Raw genomic sequence first — 13859 nt, forward strand, 5'->3', positions numbered from 1 at the left:
CACCTGCTAAACACACGACCAGACGTACAGAGACATGTCCCTAAAAATGTAGTCCCTTGAGAGCAGGGAGATAATACGACAAGACTAGATACGGTTATGTGCTTTCTACTAAATACAGACTTAGTAAGTGTTGGTGGAATGAGTGAATGAATCTGGTGAATAGCTCCTGGACTCTTCAGAATTTAGACTCTGGAGATAGGACAGGAACCCCTGGGAAATGCAGTAAGCGCCAGGACATTCTCACGGGAAGGAGACCTTCCTGGACCATAGTGATGCTCCCCAGGTGGCACGAGGTCCTTGGGCTACAGTGCCAAACACTTCTGTCAAAATCCCGCTGGAGGAAAACTGCTGTCTTTCTCATGTATCCTAACTGGTTCCACTTGGGTTGGTTCTGAATGTTTGGTTTCTTTCAACAGCTTTGCTGAGATATAATTCACATATCATACAATTTACCAATCTTAGAGCATTTTGACCACCTCAGAAAGCAAATCTGTCCGCATCAGCTATCACCTCCCTCTCCCCCTTTCCCCTGCCCCTCCAGTCCTGAGCAACCTAGAATTTCTGTCACAGTGGATTGGCCTATTCTGATGTTTCACACAAATGGAATCATACAATATGTGGTCGTCTGCGACTGGCTTCTTTCACTTAGCATGACGTCTTCAAGGTTCATCCACTTTGTAGTGTGTTTCTGTACTTCATTCCTTTCTGTGCCTTAGTAATGTTCCATTGTGTGAATGGACCGCATTTCTTTTGTTCTTTCATCGGTGGATGGACATTGGGTTGTTTCCAGTTTGGGGTTATTATGAATGATAGAAGATTCCCATACAAAATTTTGGGTGGATGTGTGTTTGCATTTCCTGGAGTATATATACCTAGGAGTGGAATGGTGGGTCACATGGTAACTCTCTCTGCAACTTTTTGAGGGACTGCCAGACTATTTTCCAAAGCACCTACACTGGTTTTCATGCCCACTAGGAACCCCGTGTTCTTGCTCATCATTCTTGCCCGTCTTTACACATCGCAAGATTCCATTTATATGAACTTTTGGAACACACAAAATTAATGAATGGTGCTAGAAATCAGTACAGTGGTTTCCTTTTGGAGGAGGGCAGCAGCGATTGGAAAAGGCACAGGGAACTTTCTGGGTGAGGGAAATGTTTTGTGTCTTGGTGGTTTAGTGTTTTTGGTATATGCATTTGTCAAAGCTCATCAAACTGTTCATTAAAGATCTGGACATTTCACTGTGTTAATTAAGCCTGAATCTTAAAAAATAAAAAACAACATACAAATGAAAAAAAGCATAGGCGGAGGGGGAAAAAGAAAAGAATATAAGTTATCTCCAGGCATGACTTATCTCACCCACCTTCCCCTGGACAGAGGGCCCGTACCTGGCAGGCAAGGCCAAGTGTGAGAGGCTTTTAATTGATGTGATTAACAGTGTCTCTATAGGGAGCCTCGTTAACACCGAAAGGGAGGAAAGGAGGTTATTTTTCACTCACCTAACTAGGGGAAGACTGGAAGGGAGTCCTGGGGGGTGCTTGGAGGCCTGGTCCTTGCAGTGGGGGACGGGCAATGGGAGGGCCTGTGCCAGGCCCTTCTGAATAGTAGAGCTGCATTTCCCGTGGCATTAAGATATTTTTTGGGTGGGGCAGGGCATCATTTTCTTGGTTGTTGCAAAACCTATTCTCCGTTTTCATCTATGGAGAGGAGAAAACCAACCTGAATTTTTGGGGGGTGGGGTGGAGTATGTTTTTCAAAGCCGTATCATCCACCAGAGCACAGATCTGTTTAGATAGAATACTCTTTAACCCTTCCTTAAATGCACTAGTGGGTGATGATCAGACAATAACAGGAAACACACAAAAAAGAAGTGAAAGGTTTTATCTCCCCCTTAAACTCTTCAGAGAAATTTATGGATGGACATAAGCACACAGATCAGGATTGGACAGACATCGTTAATTCCCCACGTTAAAAATCAGCAGTATGAAATTTTTAATAAAGTTGCAAAAATTGTATCATTTTATTTGTAGGCTAGATATATATGTGTGTATATATATATACACATATAGAATAAAAGCCTAGACATATAAACGCCATTATTTCTTGGAGGATGTGATTATAATGTGATTTTTTTCTATTGCTTATCTGTGATTTATTTTTTCCAATGACCGTTTATTGCTTGTGAATTCAGTTGTTTGTTAAGGAGTTATTTTGGTTCTCTCCCTGGTTGGAGAGGTCAGTTTCCATAGGCTCGCCTCTCCGGAAAAGACTCTCCCCTCCCCACCCCCATGCTTCCTGGGTCTAAAATTCAAGGCAGCACTGTGTAAGTTTCGAACACGAACTTCAGTGTCAGCCAGTTCAGAGTTCAGTCTCAATAGGATTGTGGGCAAGTCTGTGTCTTGGTTTCGTCATCAGAAGAACGGAACTGATAATACTCTCCCCGATTGATCGAGTGGTGTGAAACATACATGGGAAACCCTCAGCACAGTACTTGGCCCTTCGCATCAGCTCACTACTCTTCCAGCCCCCTTTTAGCAATGGTACCTTCCTGGTACCTTGGAAACTAGCCCTCGAGGGGTCCAAGTGACTCTTGATTGCCGAGCTCCAGCCCTCAAATCATTGCAGAAGCTTATATACACCTGCACACCATGCGTGTGTGTGTGTGTGTGCGCGCGTGCACGCAGGCAGGCTCATCAGCAGCACTTCTGTGTGTATAGTGCGACATTAAACAGAACCTCCTTCCCTGTGGATGAATTAGGACAGCTCGCTGCGGGGGCTAGGATTTGTCATAAACCAAAGGTAGAACTAGCTGCAGCAAACCTCTGGGTGACCACGCTATTTATGTTCCTTCCTGCAGCACGATTCCTGGCAGTGGTGGCCTCAGTCTGCAAACAGCCTGCCCAACACGTTGGAAACGTTCTCTTCTACAGATCAGGCTAGAGAACGTAATCCCAGGTGGAGTGTCATTATCATTTTTCCAGGGCTGGGGGAAGGGTTCAGCAGAGGGTGAGTCAGGGTTTTACAAATTTGTGTTTATGGTGGTGGAACACGCAGGGCACACATGGGCAAAAGCAATTTGCATTCATGCAAAACAGGAGCCACGTGCTGTCATTTGCGTCCCCTCCCCTTCCTTGGTCACCTCTACAACCCCCCTCTGGCTCCAGAATACCTGCCCCAGCCCCTTTTCTCGGCTTCTTTTTCTGGCAGTGGTTTTCAAACTTCAGTTTGCAAATGACCACCTGGGAAACTCAGTAAAATGCGGATCCCTGAGCTTTTCTAATTCAGTGGCTCTGGGGTGGGGCCTGGGAAATGGCATTTTCACCGGACATCTTAGACAGGTCGGTTTGACCAGAAAGACACTATGTATTAGTTTCAAAATATGAAGACAGCACTGCAAAATGGAAATTGTGATACATATTTATACAGCTTTATATGGACTCTTCAAATGCAGCTCCACTTTGGCAGTTAGGTGGGAATTATTTTTTGTGGAGGAGCCAGGTAGGGTAAACATATCTGATAGCTGTCTGCGGGGCCCACAAAAGCCTTGAAGGAGCTCCACCCCCGTGAGCCTGAGCAATGAAGCCTAGCTGATGTCGTGTTCCTTGTATTTTCGATCCGGAAGGGCCCTTAGAAATGTTCTTCTTCAGTGCCCAGGTTTGACTGTCAGAGAAACCGAGGCCTAGAGGGAGAAGGACTCACCCTCGGCCGCGCAGCAAGTTCCAGAAGAGGCCACATTAGAGGGCTCAGGGGTGCAGGACCTCGCCCCCCGCAGTCTCTCCCCACGTCTCTTTCACTCTGGCTTTGGTACCTGTGTCCTCGGGCCACCCCGAGTCCCAGCCTGGAGCCCTGAGTGGGGGCAGGGGGGCCGGACGCGGGGGAGTCCGTGTGGAAACCGTTGACTGGCATCCCACATGATGAGGCCAGGCTTTAGCATAATGCCCTGCAGAGAAAGAAGGGCTGAGTCCCCCGCTGGACCCTGATGCTTGGAGAGCTGGCAGACCTCTCAGCACACGTCACGCGCCAGGTGCTGGGCGTTCTGCAGGGAAGGCAGAAGCGACTAAGAGCCCCTGCCCTCACGGAACTTCCAAGTCTCTGCTCCCCGATTCCTTTATCTGCCAGGCGCCCTCCCGTGAGCCTGACCCTCCGACCAAGGCAAACCCGAAGCAGAGGTTCCGGTCAGGGAGACGGGCAATACGCAGGATGACCGATCCATACACAGTTAGGGTCTGTCAGAGAGTTCCAAGCGCTGGGGAGGAAGCCAGACAAGATAAGGGGAAGGCGAGCGGATGGGTGCAGGCAGGCCCTGTGGCGGGGTGGCCCTGACTCTGCGTGGCCTTTCCCCCTGCGTGTCCACCGTCTCGGCAGCCCCCCTGATCTAGGAGGCCAGTGCCGTATTGAGAAGTAGGTGGTCTGTGGGTTGAGGGGCCTGTGGCTTGCGGGAGTTCCAACGCCCTTGTGCATAGATGGGCCGTGTTAACATCATCGCTGGCATTTCCTGGCCCTGACTCTGTGCTGGGAGCGCTGCAGGGGCTTTCCATGCATTTCCTCCCTCAGTTGTGGCAGCGCTACAGTGAGGTTGGGGGTGCTGTTAGTGTCCTGGTGGTGTCTGGGTGAGGAACTTGAGGCATAGGAAGGTGAGTAACTTGCTCAAGATCACATGGCTCAGGAATGTGGAGCCAGAATGCACCCCCAGGGCAGTTGGCCCCTAGAACCCTCATGCTTAACTGCTGTGCCTTCAGGGCCCCGGCACGGCCACCTTCCTTTCTGGTCATTGTGGCGCTCAGGGAGAGCATGGGCTGTGGAGTCAGGCCCACCCCTTCCTGGCTGGGCACCTCAACCCCTTTGAGCCTTGAATTGCTGATCGGTAAAGTGGGCATGAGGATACCTGCCGCCTCACAGGATTGATAAAAGGGCCAAAAGAAATGGTAATATTTTAAGATGTTTGGCACTCAGTAAATGTATTTTCAGTTCTTGCCGGTTGAATGAGTGAGTGAGAAATTACACGTGCCCTGAAAAGTGACATACGTGGACCATTCCTTCTTCCAGACTCTCTGTCTCCTGCAGTTTAGGGTTGCTCATTCTGGCCGACGAGGAGTGAGCAGAGGTGATGTGCATTTTCTGGCCGTCCCGTGGAGATGCTGGTGAGAGTCCCTCCAGAGGTCCCCCTCTCTTCCGCCCCAGTGTCCTGCACAGGCCTGGTTTGCTTGGATCTAGGCCTCCGTGCATTCTCTGCTTGACCCATGGTAGACACAGAGCCTGATGAGCAATTAACTTTTGCTGTTTTAAGCCACTGAACTTTGAGGCTACGTGTAGTGTCTCCGAGCAGTGTTCTCCTGATCGATACGGCCTGCAAGGCGAAGACTGGAATCACAGCCTGGATTGGGCAGGCGGGCCATGGACGCCCTGATGCTGCACGCCTCCCTGCTCACCAGGTTCTTCCTGCAGGCCGTCCCGAGAGCTGCCCCCACACCGGTCTCCTCACAAGCTTCTCCCATTGGCTGCACTGCTGTATGCAGCTCTACGCTCTCTTTCCAGCACAGACTCCTCTCCCTGGCTCTCGGGGACCTCAACATTCGGGCCCTAACTCACCCTCCCAGGATTTCCAGATGCCTTCTTTCTGTTCTAGGCGCAAGGAGCTCCTCCCTGGCCCCTGAGTGTGCCACCCCTTCCCCGCTCCTGGCCTGGATCACAGGCCTCCTCCTCCTCCTGCCCCCCTCACCCCCCCATGCTGCGGTCATCCCGATCTTTTCCTTCGCAGCCCACAGGGACCTGCCCCCTGACCCCAGACCACCCAGTGCCCACACGCGATCAATCTTTGATTGTCTGGCTTTGTTATCTTTGCCTTCATTCCTCCCTAGTATCTAACATTCCTTGTGTTGGCGTCTTGACTCCCTAACTCGCCTCTACGGTCGAGGAATGGCCTTGGTGTTGCAATCCCTCACCCCGGCATCTAGGCGGTAACAGGCATTTGAGAAATAAGGGGTCCAAACACTGGCTGGCTCGCCGGCATGGGGCTCAGGAGTGGAAGGGGGAAAACCAGAGCGGAGTCATTGAGGACCGCTCCCTCCCTTCCATGGGCCAGTCCACACACCGCCCCCCTCCCAGGCCAGACTCGCCGTCCACAGCTAGCGCGGGCCAGGTGCACGTCCGGTCCCCAAAGCATTGCATTCGAATCCAAAGAGCGCTGTCAGAGCAGTCCAGCTCCAGGCCCTGCTGTGATCCATTCTGGAGTCCGAGAAGCTCAGGATGTCCGGGTGGGATGAGCCAGGCAGCGAGCCTGCTTTGGAAGCTATGCTTACCAGGTGATGTGAGCTTTCAGCGGATCTGGAAGGAAGCGCACTGGGAATGAGCTCCGGGGGGCAGAGGAGTGCTCTGTGGAGGCCCCAGCCTGCAGAAAGCCCTGGGGGCTGGAGACTTTCCCAGGGGTGAGCAGGAGCACCAGAGAGGGTTAAAAACAAACAAACAAACAAACAAAACTCAAAAATGCCCAAATCCAGAGCCATAGTCCACCAACTGCAACTCTTGTTCCTTGTTTCCAGCTCTCTGTTCTGCGGTGCGTGCCTACATCCCGTGGAGACGCCTTCTTGATGCACGTAGGATTTTTTAACTGCAGTTTTTCATGCAAGCATTCCCATTGGTTATTCCCATTTCGTCTTCTCTTCTGGAGGCCCGAGGCTGACCCCTCCCCGACACTGTCCCATTCGCCACCTCCACTCCTCAGGCTGGCCTGTGTGAACGAGATCACTGTGTATGCAGAACCCCTCTGTAACAAGTTGTGAGCGCTCGTGAACAGACAGATCTCAGGGGAAGAAGATAGAGCATCGGTGACCTCGGGGGAAAAGTCCACCCTCCCTGAGGCTCCAAGTGTGACTGTGGCCTCCCGCTCCCTGCACATTACCAGATGTTAGAATGACAGGTGGGGGCGTTTATCCTAAGACTTTGTAGGCAGCCTGGCACGTGCCTCCATCACAGGGGGCAGCATAAATGGGTCTTTTGGAAAAAAAAACTACTTGTCAGGAGTTATCAAAGCATCCTATTGACCTCGTATCCCTATTTAGGGAATGTATTTCAAACACACGCTCCAGGAGGGAAGGCGCTGGTTTGCAGGCAGGCGGTTTTTTTTTTTTTTAAAGATTTTATTTATTTATTTGACAGAGAGAGACACAGCGAGAGAGGGAACACAAGCAGGGGGAGTGGGGGAGGGAGAAGCAGGCTTCCCGCCAAGCAGGGAGCCTGATGCGGGGCTCAATCCCAGGACCCTGGGATCATGACCTGAGCTGAAGGCAGATGCTTAACGACTGAGCCACCCAGGTGCCCCAAGCAGGCGGTGTTTTGAAGCCGGGCACATTTAGGAGCAAAACTGGAAACCAAGTGGCACCCAGGGATACATGGTACTCGGGCGCCACTGAATCTTTCCCAGGCACCTGAGGGATGAGGAAGAGGTATTCACTTTAAGGAGAGCGGTGACCATCCGTGGTGTGGCAGTCACATACAGCAATGTGTCCGTCCTGGATTATGGGAAGTTATAGAAAGAGAGCAGCTCTTTGTTGGAAAAATGAAGATTTGCCTACTTGGTGGCATAATAGGCAAGTTAGGATAGTTTCTTCCTCTTGTCTCTTCTCTTTTTGGTAACCTAGCTTATCTAGTTAAAAATGGATTCACTGCCACAACAGAAAAGACAAAGAAATATCTCTGTGGATTTGTAGGGCCCCAGGTGTCCAGGAGTGGGCACATAAAGACAGCCTGAAATGTCCCCTCTCTCAGGCTTGTGCCCAGGACAGCAGGGGCTCCCTGCAGGGAGGGCCGGGCGCTGTTTCCAGGTCTGAAGGCCCCGGGTGCCGCACCCAGTGAGGGTGAGGTGGGCTGCCGAGCGCTCAGCACAGTGCCTGGTATGAGCCTGAGCTCCCTGGAGGATATGCTCCTTCCTCCCAAGTGTGCCAAACGGTATAGTTCGTCATCGTGCTTTTTGTCCTGCCCGTGTCATGTCTCACTGAAACCTCTTCCTAAAGGTACCAACTGGGTAATGTCATAGTCCCCATTTTACAGACAAGAAAGCTGAGTCCTCGGTTGCCATCCAGTTGCTGCATTCCAAACTCAGGCTCTGCATACCTCTCCTCTGTAGGGCCTCTTTTTGTATTTGCTTTTGCAGTGGGGAAACTGAGGCTGTAAGTTGCCTGCCAGAGGGCCCACAGCCAGTAACAATCAATCATGGGAACATGTATAGCTGGGTTTTCTGACTCCCAATCTGGTTGCTTGAATTGTTATGAAAGCCTCCTCTGTTCAAGGCATGTTATCTCTAGCCCCTGCAAGACCCCTGCCTTTCTTCTTGTTGGGTTCTGCCCGTTCCTTTCCTCTTGTTGGGTTCTGCCCGTTCCATTCCCTTACGCTCCTCGTCAGCGTCCACTCTGGTGCGTGTCCTGTGTGCCACACAGGTGGACCCGCTGTAGGGCCGTGATTGGGTATCTTTTAATTTAGACAAATGGGGTTCTGTTAGGGATCTCCTCCTCGTTCTGTACACGTAGCTCATCCGAGGGCTGCATCTGGCCTTCCCTTGCCGTCGGTCCTGCCCTGTTTACTCCTCTTGCCCCTGGAGATGGACAATAGGGAAGCCCAGCCAAGGTCTGTGATGACACCTCGCACCTGTGCCCGTAGGGACTGTGGGAGAGTTTCTCCGGTACGGACTCTGGGCGGGGATGGATGGATGAGTCATTGGGTATGCTCATATTTAATTTCACAAGTACTGCCAGATTGTTTTCCAGAATGACTGTACCAGTTTACACATCCACCGGGGCACTGTGCAGGGGTTTCTGTTTCCCCATATCCTCCCCAGCACCTGCTATTATCAGATGTCTCAGAAAGCTTGCATTTGATAGCCGAGCTATCAGCTCATCGGATTAGCATCTGCGTGATGCTCTTCTGTGCTGCAAACTTCACCTTATCACAACAGCATTTCACGCAGGAAGGGTGTCCCAAAGGAAAAGGGGTTCCTGCTTACTGCAACTCTCTTATCTGGTCTTCGGGAACAAAATTTCCCCAGAAATCCCCAGTAGACTTCCCCGGCTGTCTCACTGGCCGGATGGGGCCTGGAGTCCTCCCTAGGCCAGTCTCTGACGGAGACACCAGGATGGCCACGGCCGCCATGTGCCTCTTCCAAGTACCTGCACAGAACTGGGAGCAGCTGAATCAGGAGGAAGAAAGCAGTTCGGCCACCGGTGGACTCTTGTTCCACCCCAGATCTTTAATTGTGCCAGTTTTTTGAGTCATGTTGCCTCTTCTGTACAAGGAGTCGTTCCCCCAACCCTGTGCAATTAGCCGATTGCAGAGACTTTCTAAAGCAATGAGTCAAACCAGCACATGGCCACTGCCTTGGGGATTCGATCCGTCCAACTCATTTTGGAATCTGCCGTTCTTCTTGCCAGGTGGACGTCAGACCTGTTCCCACGCTGGCTGCCTCAACTTAGGTTTCTGTGTGGGCTCCCCGTGGAAGAGGTCAGTATGGAGACTCTGGGGCAGGACACCAAAGCTCCTGCCTGTGCCGGGCTTCCGAGGCCAAAGGCCAGCTGAAGGCAGGTGGGGAGGGACACCTGTCAGGGAATAGTGCCACCTCAGGCAGCAGCTTCTCCTCAGCCACGTGCGTACTCAGTTACTACCCCCTGTGTTTCTGCCTAGCCAAAGAAATTAATGTCTAAGTGATACCTAATAGTTATAATTTATTGAGTACTTATTCTGGGTCAGATGATCTCACATAGCCCCCCTGACAGCCCTGTGAGAGCATTTCTGTTACGGTGAAAGCCCAGGCTCCAGCCAGACCACCTGTAGAAGGCCAGTGTGGCCTTGAGCAAGTTACTTCGCCTCTCTGTGCCTCAGCTTTCTCATTTGTACATGGAGAATAGTAATTGTATGTTGCAAGTACTGGATGAGTTAGGAAATACAAAGTGCTTACTTAGAATAACACTGGCACAGTGGACACATAGAGTTCACATTTGATAAACATTAGCTGCCATTTCTAAAAATGAAGAAACCAGAGCGTCAGAGAGATCAGCTTACCAAATGTCAGACAGTGATGAGTAGCAAGGATACAATTTTTTTTTTTTTTTTTAAAGGATGCAGTTTGACCCGGGAGTTTCTGACTTGAAAGCTGGCCTTTTATCCGTCCAACTATACATCATCGGTAGTAGCTCCGTGGCTCAACGGAACATTGCCGTTACTCTCCTTATCAGTAGAATAAATTTTCACCTGAAGACCCAGGGTTGCTTTTTGTAAAGAAACAGTCTCAAAAAAAAAGGAAGAAAAGAAACAGTGTCTAATCACCAGCCTTAAAGATAGAGTGTAATGCTTACAGCAGCAGGTAGATGGGCGGGTCATTGCTGGAAGGTGGCTGGGGAGACCGGGACGCGGGGACACGAGAGAAGCCTGTGCCCTGGGACAGCAAGGGTGTAACATTCAGTTCCCGGTTCTACCACAAAACCTCACTGGGCCTCAGTCTCCCCATCTTTAAATCAGGTTTCTATTCTATTTCCTCCCAGTAAGGATTTAGGAAGTGCTTTGTAAACTGAGCATAATCAATGCTGCGCCTTCCAGAATTAGGATTCCACCTGTCACCTCCTATTTTGTCTGTTATCTCCATTCTCACGTACACACATTCACACAAAGTGTAAGCATTGTGTCCTCCCAACTACATTTAGTCATGGGAAGTCTCTGGAAACCAGGGCTTTAGAATCTTCTAGAAGAGATTTGTCCTTGTCTAAGCCAAAATAACTGGAGTCAGGAGCCACTGGGATTTGGGTAGGGTGGGGTAGCTCTAGGGTCAGTCGGTTTGGGGGAGCAAATAAGCAAGGTAGCTCTTTGCCACCCAGGACGTGCCCTTGCCAGATTTTTCCGCACGAGCATTTTCAGCTGTAGGTGTGCTGGGTGTGAGGGACCAAGCGCTAGGTCTGAACAAAGGATCGTAGGCTCAGCAGTGTGGCTTTAAGCAGAAGAGATAGCTTCGTGCCCTGAATATCCCAGGAGGACTTTTAAACCTAACCCTATATATATAGCAGGAGACTCAACTATCTTTTATTTTATTATTATTTTTTTAATTTCGATGTCCCTCCCTCTCTTTCCTTCTCTCCTTTTCTTCTTCCTTCTCTTCCTCTCTCAATTTCCAGTTCCCCAGCCCATAGGTCTCCCTTCCAGGAGGCAGTCAACGTCAAAAGAGTCTTGTCTGTGATTCTAGATGGTCTGTGCAGAGACGGCAAAATCCCTGTGTGTGTATACCATTTCTTTCTCTGCTGTATGAGGTTGTTGTGTCTTAGAGCACACGAGCACTGTGATTTAGGCCACAGTCAGGGAAAAGAAGGCGGTCTGTTGTCTGTCCCATTTCTCCTGAGTCTCCAGGCCACCATTCCCACTTGTCACTTACTAGCTGCCGCCATTGTCCTCTCTGTACTCGGGGCCTGTTCCTGAGCACACGTGATGACATGGGGACATCCGTGATGACATGACTCTGGATCCCAGGGTGGTCCAGCCCCGTTGGTGGAGAATTCCTCGGCTTCAGGAGGTCCTGGGCTCTGCCTTGATTTCCTTCTCTGCAGGCAGGAAGCAGGAAGACTGGATGACAATTTGGGAAGGTCTCCAGAAACGTGCCCACCACAGGTGGCCCTCTGGGGACCCTGCTTATCCCCCAAGGGCAGCTTTTAGATCACGTTCCGTTGACTTGGTCACCTGGTGCAGAACCATGCACCTGAAAGATGTCCAAAGCCATCGTTCCTCAAATTTGAGCTACACACCGATCTCCAGGGAACCCTTGTTAGATGCAGAATCTCGTTGAGTTAATCTCTGCAGTAATGGTGGGTTCCCAGGTGCCGCCGATGCTGCTGGCCCACACACTGACCCATTTGGAGTAGCAAGGAAGCACCGAATCTTCCTTCCAGCTCTGTTCACACCCCGTGCAGTACCGGATACTGTCTAGAGCACTACATCTTATAGATTCCAGCTTTGTCACTGGTTAGCTGTTAGTGGACATTATCACCTTTCATCTTCCTGACTATCCAGAGGGTGCAGGTATTTGTGTGTGTGTGTGTGTGTATTTTTTTAGGTGAGAGAACTGCTCAGAGATGTTAAGTATCTCAGCAGAGGTCACACAGCTAAGGGACACAGAGGAACGTCCCAAGTGGTGAAGGTCATTTTCCATCACTGCTGTCCTCCATGAGCCTATGTCTGGAATGGGGTACATCTTTGCACTAATGAACAGGTTGGATGGTGAGTGTCCTTTTCTCTTCTCTCCCTGTCTTTATCTCTGAGATTTTAACCCTGGCTTCTTATTTTCAGGAGACCAGAAAACACTTGACAGAGGTAACACTGACCCAGAGAGAATTGAATCCTTGTGCCCAGTGACTAGAAGACCCATGAACCTGGAAAAAGGAGCCTAGAAGATCACCATGTTTCCCCCACATAGGAGAATACCCACCCCCTTCCGCCCGTGCCCATTACAGTGATTTGGTCACTGCTGAGCTGTCTTCGTTTAATGTGGTTTTGACAGAATAGTTGGTCTGGAAATTTTATTTTCAATTAAACTTCCTTGTTGAACTGCTTTGGTTTTGAAAGGATTCCATTAGGATGGATAATTATATAGCAGTTGCTACAAGGAGATATTTGCACTCAATTTCCGCTCTTAGGTGATTCAAATCAAAGGCTTTTTCTTTTCCTCCCCAGAGTTGTGTGCGACCATCTTCCTCGTACTATAGGCTTCTCATGAGTTATTTTTGGAAATCCAAATCAAAACAGCCCTTTTGGCGGAGGCCACCTCTAGCCTAGCAGAGTAAGCCATATGTACCAGTAAACACAGCCAAAGGGTCGGTGCCTTTGAAAAGCACCAAAACCATCTCCCTCTTTGTGGATTAAATTCTTGGGGACCATAGACTATCCTTTGTATCATCATATATTCCTCTGTGAACTCTAAAGTCAAAGACAATTGAAATTCCTTTAAAATTACCAAAGTTTTGGGGTGCCTGGGTGGCTCAGTCGAGCATCCAACTCTTGGTTTCGGCTCAGGTCATGATCTCAGGGTCATGGGATTGAGCCGCACATGAGGCTCCAAACTCAGCGCTGAGTCTGCTTGGGATTCTCCCTCTCCTGCTCCCCCTGTTCACATGCTCTCTCTCTCTCTCTCTCTAAAATAAAAGTAAATAAAATCTTAAAAATATATACATATATATAAATAAAATTATCAAAGTTTTGTCCATTTGCAAACGATTGTCATTGCCCTTTTATTCAAGATGGCAGGCCTTGACAGAATTTTACTAGGGACTGTTTTCGCCTCTGGATCTCCCATGAAACACAGAAATCCCTTTATTTTCCCACTCTGTACTGTTTCCTTCCTTCCCCAGAACACACATAACCTACCTCATTACATGAACCAAGCAGACAAACCTCTCACCCAGTATCAATAAGGGCTCAAATAGTAGAATGGATACATAGATGAATGAATAAAATCCCATTTCCCCCTTAAAAAAAAAAAAATTACACAAATAGTAAATGAATGTTTTCACCTTGGGGAAAAAAAAACTTTCCAAATAAAGCTAAAGTTCTTTTTAATCACTGGGTCCCTGTCCCTGTTTGTTCATCAGCTCTGCTTGGGTTATTACTTTGGAACATATCCTTGTAGACCTTTCTAATGTACTTATATATGCACACACACACGTGTGCATGTGCGCAAGCACATGGTGCTGTTTTTTAGACCTTTGATAAACTGACCACTTGCCTTTTGCCCCTCAGCAATATATCCAGGAGTGCTGTCCATATTAGCTGCCTTATTCTTTGTAACTGCCACCTAAGTTTTATTACATTGTGTGGATATACCTTTTATTCAATGAAAT

General features: G+C 49.5%; 1 protein-coding gene across 3 annotated transcripts in view; it reads left to right on the top strand.

Moving 5' to 3' along the window:
- LOC116639315 overlaps window positions 1-13859 on the top strand; it is a 340505-nt gene that overhangs the window by 213704 nt on the left and 112942 nt on the right. The window contains exon 6 of one of the 3 annotated variants that reach the window (XR_004300813.1): window positions 12313-13017. The exons of 1 other annotated variant lie outside the window; for it this stretch is intronic. Coding sequence is in view for 1 of the 2 variants with exons in the window: in XM_032415491.1 (XP_032271382.1) it covers window positions 2858-2955 (98 nt within the window). In the remaining variant the exon portion in view is untranslated. Of the gene's footprint in view, window positions 1-2857; window positions 2956-12312; window positions 13018-13859 lie in introns of those variants that run through there. One more of the 3 variants, XM_032415491.1, reaches the window with a different exon arrangement.

This window comes from Phoca vitulina, unplaced genomic scaffold, assembly GCF_004348235.1.
Source record: "Phoca vitulina isolate PV1807 unplaced genomic scaffold, GSC_HSeal_1.0 scaffold18, whole genome shotgun sequence".
Classification (NCBI taxonomy): Eukaryota; Metazoa; Chordata; class Mammalia; order Carnivora; family Phocidae; genus Phoca; species Phoca vitulina.